Source organism: Zingiber officinale, chromosome 7A (genome assembly GCF_018446385.1).
Source record: "Zingiber officinale cultivar Zhangliang chromosome 7A, Zo_v1.1, whole genome shotgun sequence".
Taxonomy (NCBI): domain Eukaryota; kingdom Viridiplantae; phylum Streptophyta; class Magnoliopsida; order Zingiberales; family Zingiberaceae; genus Zingiber; species Zingiber officinale.
Window position 1 is genome coordinate 14,835,421 of NC_055998.1, and position 16,816 is coordinate 14,852,236.

Sequence of the window (16,816 nt, forward strand, 5' to 3'; positions counted from 1 at the left end):
GAACCAGGTCCCATGGCTTACAAGGGAGACCTGGGGCTAAAAGAAGAGAGGCAGAGAGAAAGCATGTGATGGACGTGGAACAGTGGAAGACAGGAGAATGGGATGATTATCGTCTTTTCTTCCCTTTTTCAAATTCATTTATAGGAGAGTATTTCTATAGTATGGAAATATGGCAGGCAGGCAGAAAGAAAGGAACTATTAGAAGTAATAATTACAAATTTTTCATGCTCTTGTCGCCGATTGGAGCAGAGAGGATGACCCGTTCTCTGTTCTTTTCTTGACTTGACTCCGCTAGTTCCTTGGTCTCTTCCTCCCCTTTCCTTCCTGGCTTCTTCCCAGTCATCTCAATCTATTCTGTTCCTCTGCCTTTATCTGCTTCAAATCTTGCAGGAATAGCTCACAATCGTCGGAACTCGAAGAGAAAAATGATGAAGATGGGATTTTGGTGATGAAGACCCTGTAAAAATACAATCTTTCTGTGTAGGAATCAGCCTTCAGGGCCCAAGATCTGGACTTTGCAACTATTACCATCACCGATGAGCCAGTCGTCGGTCAATCCCCCTCCCCATCGCTCCTCTAAGCCCACCTCCGTCCTCCCGTACAAGACCCCCAACCTCCGGGACCAATACCGCATCGGCAAGAAGCTAGGGCAGGGGCAGTTCGGCACCACGTACCTGTGCATCGACAAGAACGATGGCAAGGAGTATGCGTGCAAGTCCATTCCCAAGCGCAAGCTCATCTGCCGCGAGGATTACGAGGACGTGTGGCGCGAGATCCAGATCATGCACCACCTCTCGGAGCACGCTAATGTGGTCAGGATCAAGGGCACCTACGAGGACGCGCTTTTCGTGCACCTGGTGATGGAGCTGTGCGCGGGCGGAGAGCTCTTCGACAGGATCATCCAGAAGGGGCATTACAGCGAGAGGAAAGCGGCGCAGTTGATCAAGACCATCGTGGGAGTCGTAGAGGCGTGCCACTCGCTCGGGGTGATGCATCGCGATCTCAAGCCAGAGAACTTCCTGTTTTCCAGCTCCGATGAGGATGCGGCACTTAAAGCGACGGATTTTGGGCTATCCATATTTTATAAGCCAGGTCTGTTCTTCTTCGAGATAAGATTTCTATTTCCTTATCTCCTTACTCTCGTCAATGATTAATTATGCATTCTATTTCGTCTTTCTAACACAGATACTGTCCATGTTGTTCAACCCAATTGGTACTTTTTTTACTTTTTTATTTCTGGAACATGAGAACTTTGCACTAAGTTTAAGTCTCTGATGAAATTTTCTATACTCTTGTAAGATATTAGATGAGCATACATGGAGAAATGGCTGTAAGGCCTTTTAAGCAATTGGTCTTACCCATTCTTATATCACATATTCATATTTTCATTAAGACATGGTTATGGATTTTCAATGGTTGCACTTTTGTGGCTTTGAACTGTGAGCATCCATGCTCATTTGACTGCTCTTTTTGCCATATTGATATTGATTTTTTGCTATCATTTCGTTCAATTTTTCTTGCATACTAGTTCTGTAATTATCCTCCATAGGGGTCACGAATGAACATTTTCTTCCTTTGTTCTATCAAAGGGGATGCTATATCTTCAGGTTTGCATCAGTGCTGCAACACTTGCATGCATGAAAATATAAGACTTAAAATCCCAGTCATATGTGAGATTTTGGATTTATAACGTGTGAGTTAAAAATATATATTGGTGAAGTAGGAAGGCCTTGTTGAGATAGTTTAAGACAGTAGTAAAGCGTACTGACAAATGGTGAATGATGAATATCTTTGGACTAGCAGTGAAAGTTTAGTTTTAGGAACTTGTTTCATGGCTAGCATAGTGAAAATTTTAGTTTGAGGAACTTGTTTCATTGCAAGCATACAATATAATGGAACCCCCCAAAGAAGACCAAATTATATGGGATTGGTTATTTACACGGAACATTTCCCGTCATTGAAATCGTACCAACTTTGAACTTATAAGATAGAGAGTATATCTGTGCAGATTGAATTTCCTTTTACACTGAATTTCATAAGGTAAAACTGATCCAAATTCATATTTTACTTGCTTTAGATTGAGGTGTCCGTCAAACTTTGTAGGATGCAAACTCTCTTTTATGATACTTGTAAAATCTCCTTCTGATATAGTTTGATATATCACCTCAGTCTACTATCTGATTGATGTGTGAAAGCCAAATTGAGCTATATTAAAAATTTTGCATGAGTAAGAAACTTTGCCATGTCTCTTACCAAAATTTAAACAGTTCGTTTATAGAGGGGCAGAACTAAGCGAGCCAGAGAACTATTATAGAAGTGCACATGGTAGTGACACTGAACAGGCTGAAGTGGCAGAGATAACAGTTGAGAGGTGGAGATTGAAATGATAGTCATATAAAAGCAATTGATGCAAAATATGTGGTGGCATGATCATCTTTTGCTTTGTCTTTTTCCCATTACTTTTCTCTTTCTGTCCTCTTCTTTTCACTTTCATTTGTCTTCTTTTCTTTTTCACATTTCTTTGTCCAACTATTTTTTTTCTTTTCTGTCTCCTTTATGAGAGTGCATATGTAGAATGCTTGTATGCCAGCTAGAATATCTTGTTTCTTTTTTTATATAACATACTTGTGTGTCTGCATCAATATGTTTATTGAACCATACACCTGCTTTTTGCCATGACTAGACTGGTTAGTCAAACTGTGGATTTTATGAACGGTGTTTAAGGACACCTGTGTGTATAGGCACAGAAAGCATGAAAGATTAATTGGTAGCTAGACAAAGCAACACAATACTTAAGCTTATATTAATTAATATTCTGCAGCAGTGTTAATATTCAATGAGTTGATTGTGAATACAACTTGAGGATGGTTGGTTTGACCATAAAGTCGGTAGCTATTGTCATCAAAGATCATTGCATTATCAAACTTGACCTCTCTACTAACATTTTTTTTGTAAGCTGATTGTTCTGGAACTTTGCAGGTGATACCTTCTCCGATGTTGTTGGAAGTCCGTATTATGTTGCACCTGAGGTACTGCGGAAGCTTTATGGACCAGAAGCAGATGTGTGGAGTGCTGGTGTCATCTTATACATTCTGTTGAGTGGAGTTCCACCTTTCTGGGCAGGTGCATAATTATTGATGTTGATTTTTGGTTTTATCAAGCTAATATCCAAAGTCTGAATCTACTTATTGTTTGAGATAACAAATTACCTTATTGCACTTTTTGTCACTTTCAGAAACTGAAGCAGGGATTTTCAGACAGATATTACAAGGTCGTCTGGATTTTGAATCTCAACCATGGCCTGGTATTTCTGATAGCGCAAAGGATCTAATAAGAAATATGCTTAATAGAGACCCAACGAAGAGATTTACAGCACATCAAGTTCTTTGTTAGTATTTTGATCTTGAGTTTTTTTCTATGTATTCACACTTTCAAGAATGGCTTCAGTTCTGTACTGACATGAAGTTTCTTCTTCCAGCTCACCCATGGATTGTTGATGACAAAGTTGCACCTGATAGACCCTTGGACTCTGCTGTGCTTTCACGTCTTAAGCAGTTCTCTGCAATGAACAAACTTAAGAAGATGGCTTTAAGGGTAATCTTCTTGAGATTATATTGATAAGATTTTCTTTTTCCCAGCTAGTTAAAATATTTTATTGGAGATGCTGAATACCATATAGTTACCAGAGTCTATGGGTCTTGATAAAAATGTGGGGAGAAAGTAATGCTTTTAGAGTTGTAGAAGATTGTATATACACTTGTGAATTCACTTGTTTTTTCAGTGTTTAATGTTTTTTGTGTTCAAGGAGGATTTCTAATATTTATGGATTTTGTTCGTAATTAATCTCTTTCTAATAACCCAGTGGAGTTTACAATATTAGTCCCCAGCTTTTTTAACATTAAATGACCTGTTACTACTTCTATATCTAAAGATATGATTTTGTATTAGCACAATTAATGAATATGCATGGATCCTTCGTAAAAGTTTTCAGGCCATAGTTGCTCTGACAGATATTGATTTAGGATCTTTGAAGTCCATTCTCTAATGGCTCGTAGCAACTAGTAAAAGAAATGGTTGATACACACTGTATCCAAATAATGTTTTATAGCTATACAAGTGGCAAAAGGCGAAGCGCTTGCCCCCAGTGCTCCAGGACTAATACGGAGGAGGTAAATCACGGTGACTAAGAAGGCAAGTGGGGGGGGGGGGGGGTTGTTTGTAGTTATACAAGCTCGTAGCAAGCATAGTTATCTTAGAATGCAATATACTTCATCACATATGTGACATCTTTATTGATGTGAGTGTAACTACACTTGGATGTTCTTAAAATGCAATGGTTGAAACTCGACTTCTGCTAGAAAAAGAAAAGAACGAAAAATACTTTGTGAGACGTTTATCTTACCGAATTATGATTCTACCTTTCACATATGTGACGGCTTTGATGTAGTAGTATTATTTCCAGAGGTTTTTATTACTGCATTTCCTTAGCAATTATTATTTCTGCAAGATGAATCTTTATTGTGTCTGAAATGCATTGCTCAGTTCGGTTCCGCCAATTGTGATTCGTTGATGTGTTATAACAGAAATTGTTGTGGAAGATTGTGGTGATTTGCATGTAAGTCTGAACTGTGCAACTGTAGTGTCACTTCATTTTTGTTTTTATCGTCACACTCTACCTGTTTAAAACTCAATTTTGTACACAACCTCTTATGGTGGAAGTTGAATTGTCTTAGTGTCTCATACCTTGCCAGATGGGTGTACTTGTTAAGTGCATCCAATGTGCCAAGGAAGTACCGAGTCCAAATAATTAAGATTGAATGTTTTAGGGCGAGAACATGCAACCATGGTTGAGAATGTCTACAAATCTCGGTGTTCCTAAAACTTGTATGTTTCCTCAACTATGCATTTCTTCATTTTTCAGGTTATTGCAGAAAGCCTCTCCGAAGAAGAGATTGGTGGTCTTAAAGAGTTGTTCAAAATGATTGATACAGATAACAGTGGAACCATAACCTTTGATGAACTGAAAGAAGGCTTAAGAAGAGTGGGATCGGAACTTATGGAATCGGAGATACAAGCACTTATGGATGCGGTAAGATTGGTCAATGCTGTTGTACCGTTCTATTTCTCCAAGGCTGCATCGATTATTGAAAAAAAAAAATCTAAATTTTAATTTGTTTGATCATCTGGAAATTGTAGGCTGATATTGACAAAAATGGCACAATAGACTACGGTGAATTTCTTGCAGCCACAGTTCACATGAATAAGCTGGAGAGAGACGAGAATCTAATGGCAGCATTCTCTTATTTTGACAAAGACGGAAGTGGTTACATAACTCTCGATGAACTTTCACAAGCATGCAAAGAATTTGGTCTTGATGATGTTCACCTTGACGAGATGATCAAAGAAGTTGATCAAGATAATGTGAGTCTTTTACAATCCTCGCTTCGTTTTGCCCTTGGATGCAAAAATTCTCTATAGTAATTCAGTTCACTAAAATTTGGCTTCTTACATTGTGGTTGATCTGTCATAGTATCGGTAGAACGACATTAAACTTTACACATGTTGCTTTGTAGGATGGCCAAATAGATTACAATGAATTCTCAGCAATGATGAGAAAAGGCAATGGAGTTGGAAACGGAGGTCTCGGAAGGAGGACCATGAGAAACAACATAAATTTTAATCTGGGCGATGCCTTAAAAACTACTTAAGAAAATCATAAGTGTGATTGACAGTTTATTCTAAAATTGTGTATGAGGTGATATCGTTATAGAAGGTTTAGAGACTGAGAAAGAATTTATCTTTTCTCTAATGAGTTTATCAGACTCTAAGAATCGTTTTGAATGAACATTTTGTCAGTAGTTTCTTGAGTAAGCTTGCAGAGAATGTTATTTGCTTATTGCACTGTTTCCTCTTTCCTTTTGTCAAGGATTTTACATGGGATGAACGTCTCAATCTTTCTGTGAGAGGATTGGCAAGAAAAGAAGAAAAACGAGAGGAGTGAAAATATTTCTTCTTTATTTTTTTTTCTCAATCACTTGAACATCCATAGAATGTTTTGTATTACAAGACTCTTTGAGATTTTTACAATTTGTCCTATTTTTTATAAAACAGTTATTCAAATTGAGTATAATTTTTTAAATATTTTAATAAATGTACTAGGAATTTATAATTTTAATAAATTCAACATGTTATTAACTAAACATTTTACCTAATCTGTTTTAAACTATAGTATCAACTACTAACTAAAAAAAATACTATCTAATTTTTTAAAGAAATATTATGCAATATATTATAAAATGTCATATAACATATTATACCGATAATGTGTTACATTTATTATAAAATTGGAAGTGCACACATATGTATTATCAAAGTTAAAAATTCATGTTATATTTATTGAAACATTAAAAAATTATTTTAAAGTTAACACTTAGAACAAACTGTATATGCAAATTCTCTCAATCTGCCTTTTAATATTTCATCTTAAACAGAAACTTTTGCGCCATAAACTTTACATTTTCCCCCAACAAAGCGTTTTAGCTCATTTCCACACTTTCTATCAACAATTAAAAAATAAAGTTTGTCTATATTGCAAAATTTTGACTGCAAATATGTTTCAAATACATTTTTGGTGAGGTTAATATAACTTATCTTACACACGGCAAACTTTGCATCAGTGACAAATATATCGAGAAAATTAAACGTCTGTTGTAGTAACTGAAGAGTATTCACATTCAATGCTTTCAGCTTTAAACTGCTTGTTTCTTATTGTAATCCATTGAACCCTCCATTTGTGAAGCAAACTCGTCCTGCACCATATAAAAAAATGTCATATGGATATACGAGAATCAAGCACGGCTGGAAAATAGACGTTCGCTGGTGTTACAGCATGTGATCAGTGGAAGAAAACAATGTCAAAAAGCTAATAATACAATAAACAGGTTCATTTTGAATATTCTGTTCGTACTCATCGGGAAAACTATTTAGGCTTCTGTGCTCCTCTTCAGAGCTTTGATTATTCACATAAAAAAGAAATAAAACATCTCACATAATGATTTTTCATGGGTCTCAGTTAGGATGAAAAAATCAAGATTAGCACTCACATAAAGAAACAATATTCAGAAAATTTTACCTGTCAGGTTCAATTTCTCGCTTGGCAAGCATGAGTGCCAAGAAAACAGGAACCATTGCAGCAAATAGATGCTTAAGGGTGTGTCCACTGAGAGTTTGATGCGTAAAATTGTAGATCTGCTTATCCTCAGCTTCTTCCACTTTCGCCAAAAGATAAAATGCTGCACGTCTGACAGTCAATATTTTTTTTCCTTTGAAAATTAAAAAAGGAAAACAAAGTAGCCACTATTTCAGTGGTGAAAACAATTCTACTTGGTCCCCAAAGCTTTTCTTATAATTTGAGAGTGAGTAGGATCTTGTCTAGAATCTGTTAGAAATTGTTAATGCTCACTCATACAAAGAATTCGCATTTTGGACAATTCAATGTCGATTTCAGAACATAAAACCAACTAAAATCAGAGGTTAGTAATATTTCAGTTTTTTAGGTTGGTAATGATTCTGGCAGAATATATTCGTTCGTGCTGAATTTTGGTGCCAGTGGAGTGGTTTTGCCAGATGGCAAAATGGATTTTGTGCAAAATTCCCTTTTTTTTAGGTTGCTAACACTCTGTTGCAAGATTGCTGATTTCCCTAGCAACTATATAAAAAGGATATCATAATAGAATTCAACAAAAAGCCAAACACTGACCTGCTGCCCATAACCAGTATGATGAATGTGTATACATTGGTGGAATCAGTATAGCCATCAAAGGAATAATGATACAAGGAAGGAACTGAACAAGCGCATATGGCCGCAAATCATCAAAAAATCTGTATATATTGGACATGTTAAGGAAGGTGGATGATGCTATTCCATAGATTGTTTGTAAAGAACAAAAAATAAAATGGTTAAGAAAAGAAATGTGGTAATAACAAGCTTACCTCCAATATAAGATGCTGAATATACCCGCAATAACGAGTGGTGCAATTGATGTTGTTCCAGTCTTCTCATCAACCCTCTCAATGATGAAAATGGCCATGATAGATGTGAAAGCAACAGCCATCTGGGTTATCAAAGATTGTAAATTTACAAGTAACAATAGCCTTTAACATCCATGCTCACACTGAGAGAAAAATGGAAAAAATATAGTGGACTTATTAAATAGGATGCACTTGCAAGAAGACAAACTAACAATATGCCATCAAAAGGCCAAAACACAGGTTGGTGTGGTGTGCCACATTAGAAAAGGGTACAACAGAAATAAACCAGTATTATCTACAAGCATAACATACATTAGCAGTTTAACCATTAAGCTTATTATCTAAAATATACTTAGGAATATAAACTCAATATAATATTATCTATAATTCAAAGTATATTTCTCGAATTTAATTTTTAAAAAATAAATTAATATAATCAATTCAATTATACCAAGCAAATGTGCAGTTAATTTTATATATGATATTAAAACTCAATCAATTGTCCAAAATTTTGTAAAGATTTTAAAAGGATGTTCAACTTAGTTATTATCATTGTTTATTCAGTTCATGATTACTCATAATCACTGATTTACACATCACAAGGTCAACAGACACTAGCATGGGTTTAGTTCTGAGTTCATTACTCAGGGGGCAATCATGAAAAATGGCATTGAGTCTGCTGACTTGTAGTTACTGATCCTATATTAACAGGAAAGAAAATCAATTAATTTATATGTACATATATAGAGAGCAAGAAATAGAAAAAGAGAGTGAGAGAAACTGGTTCCAGTTCTTTAAACCTTGAATATATTACTTGCACAATATCTACAAGGACATTGAGTCTATCATAAAAAAATCCATGAGAAAGAATCCAAGTTCAATGTTGGAGACAATGAAGTGTTCAAAATTTAGACAACATGGTTTTGTATGTGCACCCATAACCCCTATATGGGTTTTCTAAGGAATAAGATAAATTTGTCTTCAGATATTTTGACATGAATTTGTATCAGAGGCTTTGCCTACACATCTCCTGTCACTAGTATTCTTATCCTTGCCTATGGATGTGCTTGCAACTTCTGCAGCTTCAGCCTACCACCTTCAACTAATCCATGTCTCTGGCTGCTGCATCTTTAAACACACTTTTTCCCATTACCCTTGTCACTAGAATGGCACAAGCTCTCTTCCTCTCATAGCCCTAATGATGCAGGATGAGTACAAAGGAGAAAGATAAAAGGAAGAAGAATAAGGGGAAGAATATAGATATGGAAGAGAGAATTAGTAAGTCTAGATATTAACAAAGTCAGGATCTTGAAAGAGTTAAAATCCAGATCTTTAGGGTATTTAACATTATTTGGTGACACCAGAAAGAACACAACCTTGCCAAGTGAGCTAACTAATTGATGATCCCTTCCAGAGGTCAACTTATATTTGAATGCCCTTTCCAATGAACAATATAATATTGCAATTTAACTTGAGCAGGATGGATTATTCAAACACCCTTTCCAAATGCATAACCGAGAGATTCAAAAAGTACACACCATAGTAGTAGTGGTCAGAGCAATAGCATCAAACTGTTGCTGGCAACCAGTGGAAGGACTATGGTAGCTGCTTACTCTAGTTGGCATAAAGGTTCCACCTGTTTGCTTCTTCCAACACTGCAAGCCATTTCTCCAGGTGCTTTTGATGTTGTGATATATGTGCTTTTGATGAAGTTGTGATATGAGATTTGAAAATGATCTTGCCCAGGGATAGGATCAGAACAGAGGTAGTATGCCCCTTGAGGTTAATGGGTTAAAGTTACTGAGTTGCATTTGGAAAGGAAGTGTGTGTCTAATATTTACTGCAAATTTTTTTTTTTGAAAGCTAAATATGTGAGCCAAAGTTAATCCTAAACAAACTAGGGACGCTATCAATGGAGCAGATTAGAAATTCCAAACTTAACTTTAAAAGGCTCATAGAAAGACATAAACACAGAACAACTTTACAAGGTTGCATGAAATAAGGAGACAAACAAATAACTTCATCGAAGTAGAGCTTTACTTTGACATTGGATTAGACACCCAAGAAGTAAGATTCTCAAAAATTACTCCAACAAATCCAACTAGAATGCATAAGAAAAAAAAAGGACAATAGTTGCTCTGAGAAAAGATTTTGTAACCTCATCTGTCAGTAACTAGTAGGGCATCTTCTATGCATCAAAATAAAATCATAGTAATATTCATAAGAAATAGAAATGAAGGAATGAAAAGAAACTAACAGGTAAGCGATCCCAAACAAGAGTAGCATCATTTGGCTTGAGGTGGTAATAGGAAGAACCAAATGCAACAGCTGCCACACCAAGAAAGAAGATTGACCAACCCCAGGTCTCACCCTCCAATCTGTCAAAAAAATGAACGGGATAATTGAAGACACTAGCTGTATGCAATTGTTATGACCAAGTATCAAATCACCACCTTAACTTAAAGTAGTTCCTGTGAAAGCAAAGTATAAACCCAGCAATCCCAATAAAGAGAAAAGGAATGTTCGAAATCACATTTAATGTGTTGGGTATTCCTGTAATAAGGACACAGACAAAAAGTCAGTAATTAAAATCAATCTAGTAAACATGAAGTTAAGAATCAGAAATTCAACAATGGTACTAGAAATCCAGGGACTATATAGAACTGTGAAAGCAGGCACACTGCTAACAAATCCTAGATCACTTTTTTTTCTGTCCAAAGAAATGTTCTTAGCATGCCATCATCAAATACTTAGCCAGGTCACTTACCCATCAATGTCGTGATCAGATTAGACATTCTTATAAAATCTGGTATTTATGCAATAATCCTGTGAGAACATTATTTGAAGCTGTATGATCTAGTGTGCCATACGAATTCTAAGAAATTAGTTTTTCATGTGAATTGGCCCTGGTTTCACCACGTCACTTATTGAGGCACTATCTGAAAACTCTTTCAGGACCAAGTGCATGCCAATATTGAATTTCCCTGGCTATACTATGTACCCTGTTGAGAACCTATTTGAAATCTCTTCTAAAACCAAATGTGTGCCAAAAGAATTCTCAAGAAATCAGTTTGCATGTGAAATTTGCCTCATTTCGCCATGTTGCTTACTGAGAAGCTATGCCAAAACTCTTTCAAACCTTAGTGTTCACTGTGTCAAGTTTTAACATAAATCTTTAAGCTCAAACAAAAAGCAAAAATAGCTACAGAAGAGAAAAGACCCTACAAAAATTCCAACACATTTTATAATCCAAACTCACATGCATCGAAGATCTAATGTAGAACAAATTAAATGTCATAGCTTGGAACAAAGTAAGGTCACATCAAAGAACGTTTAGGTTAAGTTTAACTTCCATTTTTAACTTAAAACGAACTGCTGAAAGTCTTCCATGAACCACACACTACTAAAAATAAATCAAGACAACGAACTTAAATAAATAAGATGTAAGTTAATGAACACAATTCTAAAAATAGAATTGAAACTGAAAACAAAATTACTTCTTTGGTATAAACAAGGACTTGGCTGTGGAAATTCAGTAGTAAATAAGATTTCCAAGAAAATTAGAGCTGCGCTAAACCAAGAAATCCGATGCCAACAAAAACCCTAAGTTTGGAGTGGGTGCTACCGAGGAACAACTCGCGTTGATCGGCGAAGTCATGGTATTCCTGAGACTGAGGGATCGCCGGAGTAACGATCATCAAAACGACGAAAATAACGATGGCCGCTCCCCAAGCGTACAATTTCCTCGATCCCCTCATTGCTTCTTTCGCGCTGCCGTGATGCCGTCGCTGGAACTCGGAAGACAACCGCATCCCTTGGCGTCGAAGGAAGAAGAGGGCAAGATTTAAAACGGATCCCATACTGATCACGATCCGAATCCAACGAACCGATCCGATCGCATTAATGATCATAATCAAATTTGATTCTCGATTAAATTCGACCATCATCTAACCTATATTCCCAATTTGATGATCCTTCAATTAAAATGTTCTTATTTGAAGTCAAACCAAATTAATAAAATACTAATAATTCAGATATCCTTCACTACCAAAAAAAAAAAATAGATTTAAAGGTTGACTTTTAGAATATATATTCTTTCCTATTAAAATTAAAATTTTGATTTCTTTTATCCCTTGAAGATTTTACCATTGTACCGAGCTCAGGGGTTAGATCCCACTCGGATTAGATTGGCATTACTCACATGGATTCATCTGACTAAAACAGATCCAAATCAGATTTGTCCACAGATCTGTCTAATAAAGGCCATCACGTCCAATTTGTCAGACCCTCATTTTATTCGATCGCGGAATGCACCTCAAAATAGTTAGATTCCAAAGTGTGAGCAATTCGAAATCAAGAGTCTCGTCATGATTAAATTTCTCAGCAAACTTCATACTGCAAAACGACAAGTCAATATGGACATCGATATGGAGCTGAATTGCTTCCAATCAGGGGCATCACCGTGCCCATACAGTCACACGCAATCAAACAATTCCACGTACCACGTAACGACAGTTTAAGTTCCTCACGAAAAGCTTTTGCTTTTACAGTAATTATGCGAATTAATTTTCTAAAGAAAACCCAACAGATTAGCTAGCTAGGAACAGATTCGACCTAGAAGACAAAGGAGTCCGTTCGCAACCTTCTTCCACATCAGACCTCCATACTTATCTCGAACACACGATAGATTCTGATGGCGACAAGAAGACGATGAAATGAAGTGACTGAAAGGGCCTCCATCTCCATGTGCACGCTAGCTAGCTGCTCGGACAATGAATCGATACCTTCGCCCAAAATTATTACTGAATCAATGAGCCTATTTTAAATTCTCCACCAAGACGAGGACGTTAAAGAACGGACGAGATTACAAAAAGTGGGACAAGATGGAGCTTTGACAGCTCCCATTTTGATTGTCTCTCTGCCCTACCCTGAGTAGACAGTGGCATTTGGCTAAGGACAGAACGGAGGATAAGATCTCTTTTCACCACATGACGGTTAGCTACAAATAGTTCGTAGATTTGGCATCATGCCCTTCCACTCTTCTATTGCTACAAGATATGAGATCTCTCATTACAGATTTACATGCAGCATGCCATAGCTTCTGGTCCAATGCTATGCAAAAGTTTCAATATATATTCTTAACTTGAACTCGGGACCAAAAAGGAGAAACAAAAGTAATGGATTTTTTTTAAATTTTTTTTTTTATCAATTTGTGCCTCCATAAAAAAAAACATATACAAGCTAATTAATCATAAGTAAATTAAATGGCACTTGCAGACGCACAGGCACAAATTCATTCCCATAATTCCCTCAAACTTAACAGGCAGAGAGTTAAGTAGCATCAATCGATTGATTTGCATGATCAGCGCCTGGGAGGGCACTGGTAGCACTTGGTGAAGAGGCCAAATGTGTCCACCTGGTGCACGAAGTTGATCATGCTCGCCCACCCTCCAAACCCAAACCCAACGACCAGCACCCACACCGCCACGAACACGTTGACGCAGTAGTGACCCACCCAGCCTCCTAGAAAAGACGGAGGCCTCTCCACGGCATTCTGTCGAACAGTTAATCGCCATGGCAGAGAATTAGCACACTCAAAGCGAATTAAACAAAACTGAAACTTTGTCTAGCAAATTTAGACACCTCTCTTGCTGAAGCCGGAGCGAAGGTGATCATGTGAGCCATGGCAGGGATGATGTAGACCGTGAAGCTAACGAGAAGGGAGCCGACGGTGGAGTTGATGGGGCCAAAGAAGGGGAATACGATCGCTAGGAACCATATGGGAATCACCACGGGGAGCCTCGCCAGTGCCCGCTTCAACACGCTCTTCGTCTCGTGCATGCCGATCGCCTTCTCCCACACGAAATAAAGAGGCGTGCACGCGAATCCGAAGGTTATAAACTGCATGTGCATGAGCATATTATACATATAAGCAACGTTAAAATGATAAATATGGAAGTGTTGCAATGTGTTTAGTTGATTAATTACCTGATGGATGAGCATGAGAATGACAGCAGTGTCCCTGAAACCAGTCCTCGGAAGCAAGGAGAAGGCATTAGAATGATTGAGGAGCATGTCCCCGAAGGCCCAGTACATGGCAGCTGCTGATGGAAGGGTGAGAGTTAGCACATAAAGTGTGGCAAACAGGTACACAAGCTTAAACTTCTGTGGCTTCCACATGGCATGCATGATCTCTCTGCAGAATCAAAAATCTAAACAGTTAGTACGAAGAGGTTTATATATATATATATATATAGAAAAACAATTCGTTGGTCGGAAGGGATTAAAATAATTGTCTCACACTGTGACAGCATGGCCTCCAAAAGTGTAGAGAATGTTAGTAGCACCTGTGAAGTATAGTACCATCGTGGTCGGACCTGAATGGACGACACCTTCCACCTTGAAATAGATCAAAACATTCTCTAGAGGATGAGAAATTAATAAGAAGGGTAGGTGCATGCTTAGTGGCTAATTACAAACCTGGCCATGGATCAAGGCAGCTATTGCTAGATACCATGCGGTAAAGGTGGTCATCATGAGGCCTAGGAAGGACCAGATTCTGTAATTGTGGAAGGAAGGGATGAAAACTGTTGTGGCACAGCATGCCCCAAATACGTAGGTCCAGGTTCTCTTGTCGAGATTATCATTAATGTAGTAAATGTTGCTGCAAATTAAAACAGCAGCAGATCATTTAACACTAGAGATAATTAGTTAGGAGAAGCTAGCATTTGTTGTAGCTAGGTTCATTTGCATAAGTACCTTGCACATGCTATTAACTGAATCACTGAACCAAAAAGAAGGAACGTGCAGTTGAAGAATAGACCGGCGTTCCTCCAGTGCTTCCCCAGAAGCCCGTCGAGCACTTCGAACCACTGAAGAGAAATTGAAACCATATTAATTTATTGACGTTTTTAAGAATTAATTTCAGATTTATGCATGGGTTGATTTTTTTCCTTTCTCTTATCATATCAATCGAATCACCTGAATGACATGGTTCCTGAAGTCCACCTTCTCCCTTTCCTTCCTCGTTCTGTACTCCACATAGAGCACACTGATAAGGTATGCAGTCCAGCTCCCCATCAGCCCATAAAACAGCTGAAACAGGACGCCCGAGAGCATCCCCAGCTGGGAGAAGGAATATGGCAGTGTGAGCAGCACTTGAGCTACCTGAATTAATCAAAACCACATGAGAACAAAGCAAAGAGACAAGATGAATGAATGCGCGCATTCCTATACGCAAACCTGGTTGGAAGCACAGCTGAACCAAGCATCGTAGACAGAACCCCCATGCCAGAGGTATCTTGAGAGCTTGCTCTTGGAGGCTTTTGCCTCGCCGCCTTCAGTCTCCATCTCGACGTAATTCCCGGCGATGATGGTCTCCACCTTCTCAGAAGCCATGCTCTCTCTCTCTCTCTCTCTCTTTTTCTTCCTATGGTTTGTAGTAATCGGTAGCTGTGAGATATCTCCAGTGATTATAAAGAATCTTCTCCAAACTTTTCCTTCAACTTTTTTCCTTTCTCATAGTGGAGGCTGGGGCCGAGGCCTTGAGGCAGCACACGAGCGGCTTGCCCCACCAAAGCTAGCCATGGTGAGTCATGGACCAATCTATGGTCGTATAAGTTAGCCTCTCATATACGTAAACGAATGAAATTGATGTAGAAATAGTATATATACATGTAGAACAGAAGATCTCATGACTGCAACAAATGGAAGCTTGTGCGACAAGCAGAGATGGGTTAAGATGACTTAACCTAGAATTGCAGGAAAGAACAGGTTCTCAGAAATGGGCTGAATGATTGCATTTGGAGATGAGGGAAGTGCCTCACATCATGAGTGCACACATGTTACAACTGGCTGACACCATTAGATTAAGCAGTGGGGAACAGGGGGATCCTAAATCCTTATTGATTGGACAGAACAGAGTTTAAGGAGCTCAACCAGGAGGCAGCCATTCTTATCTTAATATTCATGCATCTTCTAGCTTCTAACGATCCATCCAATCTTTGCTTAAAGTGATCTTAGCACAATTTAATAACGAGTGCGGTGGGTGAGAGCAATCATGCTTCCCTTCACTCTGTCTAAATGTAATTATTTATTAAATTTGTTAAAAACAAGTCAAAGGAAAAGAAAAGAGAGTGACTCCGATTAAACCAATGAATTGAAAGTAACCCGTGGATCATTACTATCCAAGCTATTGTTTTAACAAGTGAAAGTGGACAAGGCATGCAAAGCTTCATTTCATAAGTCATCATTTCCAAGACTTCCACTTCATCAATGATAATTAGTTCCATAAATCCTAAGGCATCATCGCTCTTTAACTATTGCGCACTAACATAAGTGAATCATTGAAGTGCTAGTTTGATATCAAATGAAATAGAAGGTGACGTGGCGGACATAAGAGCCCATGTGTGGTGCAAGTCAAATGTCAAGACGCTCAATCTAAGAGTCAAGCGGAGGTATAAGTCTAGGAGATCAGATCGAGTTAAAACAGACCCTAGTCAAGGCCAGACCCCTCTAGCTTGTCCATTCGGCTCCTGTAGCTCAGTTCACCCTATTCCTCCAACTCGATCCATCCGACTCTTTCAGCTCGGTCATCCCGAGCTCCTCAGTTCGGTCTCTCCTGACCTCCCCTGTTATGTCACTTCCGATTCCCTAAGCTTGGCAACTCTGATTCCTTTGGCCCTATTCGTTCTAGACATTTTGGGGGTGTTGGGATAAGCAAAGAACGTGGAAGGATCGGAGACATGGACTATTCGAACATTGACCAAGGTATAAAAGGAAGCCG

At 38.1% G+C, this 16,816-nt stretch overlaps 3 protein-coding genes across 4 annotated transcripts; 1 reads left to right on the forward strand and 2 right to left on the reverse strand.

Moving 5' to 3' along the window:
* Window positions 1-161: 161 nt before the first annotated feature.
* Window positions 162-5,896, forward strand: LOC122001011 (calcium-dependent protein kinase 24-like). Of its 2 annotated transcripts, XM_042555546.1 has the most exons (8): window positions 162-302; window positions 391-1,092; window positions 2,980-3,123; window positions 3,236-3,388; window positions 3,479-3,594; window positions 4,922-5,089; window positions 5,197-5,421; window positions 5,574-5,896. In XM_042555546.1, the coding sequence occupies exons 2-8, from the start codon at window positions 537-539 to the stop codon at window positions 5,706-5,708; spliced, it is 1,497 nt and encodes a 498-aa protein (XP_042411480.1). In that variant the 5' UTR covers window positions 162-302; window positions 391-536; the 3' UTR covers window positions 5,709-5,896. The 2 variants fall into 2 exon arrangements, with proteins under 2 accessions (XP_042411480.1, XP_042411479.1); XM_042555545.1 differs by having other exon boundaries at window positions 211-1,092.
* Window positions 5,897-6,566: 670 nt separating this feature from the next.
* LOC122001014 lies at window positions 6,567-11,867 on the reverse strand. Its single transcript, XM_042555548.1, has 7 exons — window positions 11,657-11,867; window positions 10,485-10,584; window positions 10,289-10,409; window positions 7,993-8,114; window positions 7,760-7,881; window positions 7,133-7,292; window positions 6,567-6,809 (listed from the first exon to the last, which is right to left on the reverse strand). Exons 1-7 carry the CDS (start codon window positions 11,841-11,843, stop codon window positions 6,698-6,700), a joined length of 924 nt encoding a protein of 307 aa, XP_042411482.1. The 5' UTR covers window positions 11,844-11,867; the 3' UTR covers window positions 6,567-6,697.
* Window positions 11,868-13,276: 1,409 nt separating this feature from the next.
* On the reverse strand, window positions 13,277-15,499 carry LOC122001015 (auxin transporter-like protein 3). The gene is made up of 8 exons (XM_042555549.1): window positions 15,274-15,499; window positions 15,013-15,198; window positions 14,791-14,903; window positions 14,512-14,695; window positions 14,333-14,430; window positions 14,020-14,227; window positions 13,675-13,932; window positions 13,277-13,585 (listed from the first exon to the last, which is right to left on the reverse strand). The coding sequence occupies exons 1-8, from the start codon at window positions 15,427-15,429 to the stop codon at window positions 13,394-13,396; spliced, it is 1,395 nt and encodes a 464-aa protein (XP_042411483.1). The 5' UTR covers window positions 15,430-15,499; the 3' UTR covers window positions 13,277-13,393.
* Between the last annotated feature and the right edge of the window lie 1,317 nt (window positions 15,500-16,816).

Coding starts and splice junctions, on each gene's coding strand:
- LOC122001011 (XM_042555546.1), top strand. CDS start 537: ATGAGCCAGTCGTCGGTCAATCCCCCTCCCCATCGCTCCTCTAAGCCC. Junction 3,124..3,235: donor AGTTCCACCTTTCTGGGCAG/GTGCATAATTAT, acceptor TGTCACTTTCAG/AAACTGAAGCAGGGATTTTC. Junction 5,422..5,573: donor AAGAAGTTGATCAAGATAAT/GTGAGTCTTTTA, acceptor GTTGCTTTGTAG/GATGGCCAAATAGATTACAA.
- LOC122001014 (XM_042555548.1), bottom strand. CDS start 11,843: ATGCGGTTGTCTTCCGAGTTCCAGCGACGGCATCACGGCAGCGCGAAA. Junction 10,585..11,656: donor TCAACGCGAGTTGTTCCTCG/GTAGCACCCACT, acceptor TCCTTATTACAG/GAATACCCAACACATTAAAT. Junction 7,293..7,759: donor ATACTGGTTATGGGCAGCAG/GTCAGTGTTTGG, acceptor TCAGACGTGCAG/CATTTTATCTTTTGGCGAAA.
- LOC122001015 (XM_042555549.1), bottom strand. CDS start 15,429: ATGGCTTCTGAGAAGGTGGAGACCATCATCGCCGGGAATTACGTCGAG. Junction 14,904..15,012: donor TCAGGAACCATGTCATTCAG/GTGATTCGATTG, acceptor ATTTCTCTTCAG/TGGTTCGAAGTGCTCGACGG. Junction 13,586..13,674: donor CTCCGGCTTCAGCAAGAGAG/GTGTCTAAATTT, acceptor ACTGTTCGACAG/AATGCCGTGGAGAGGCCTCC.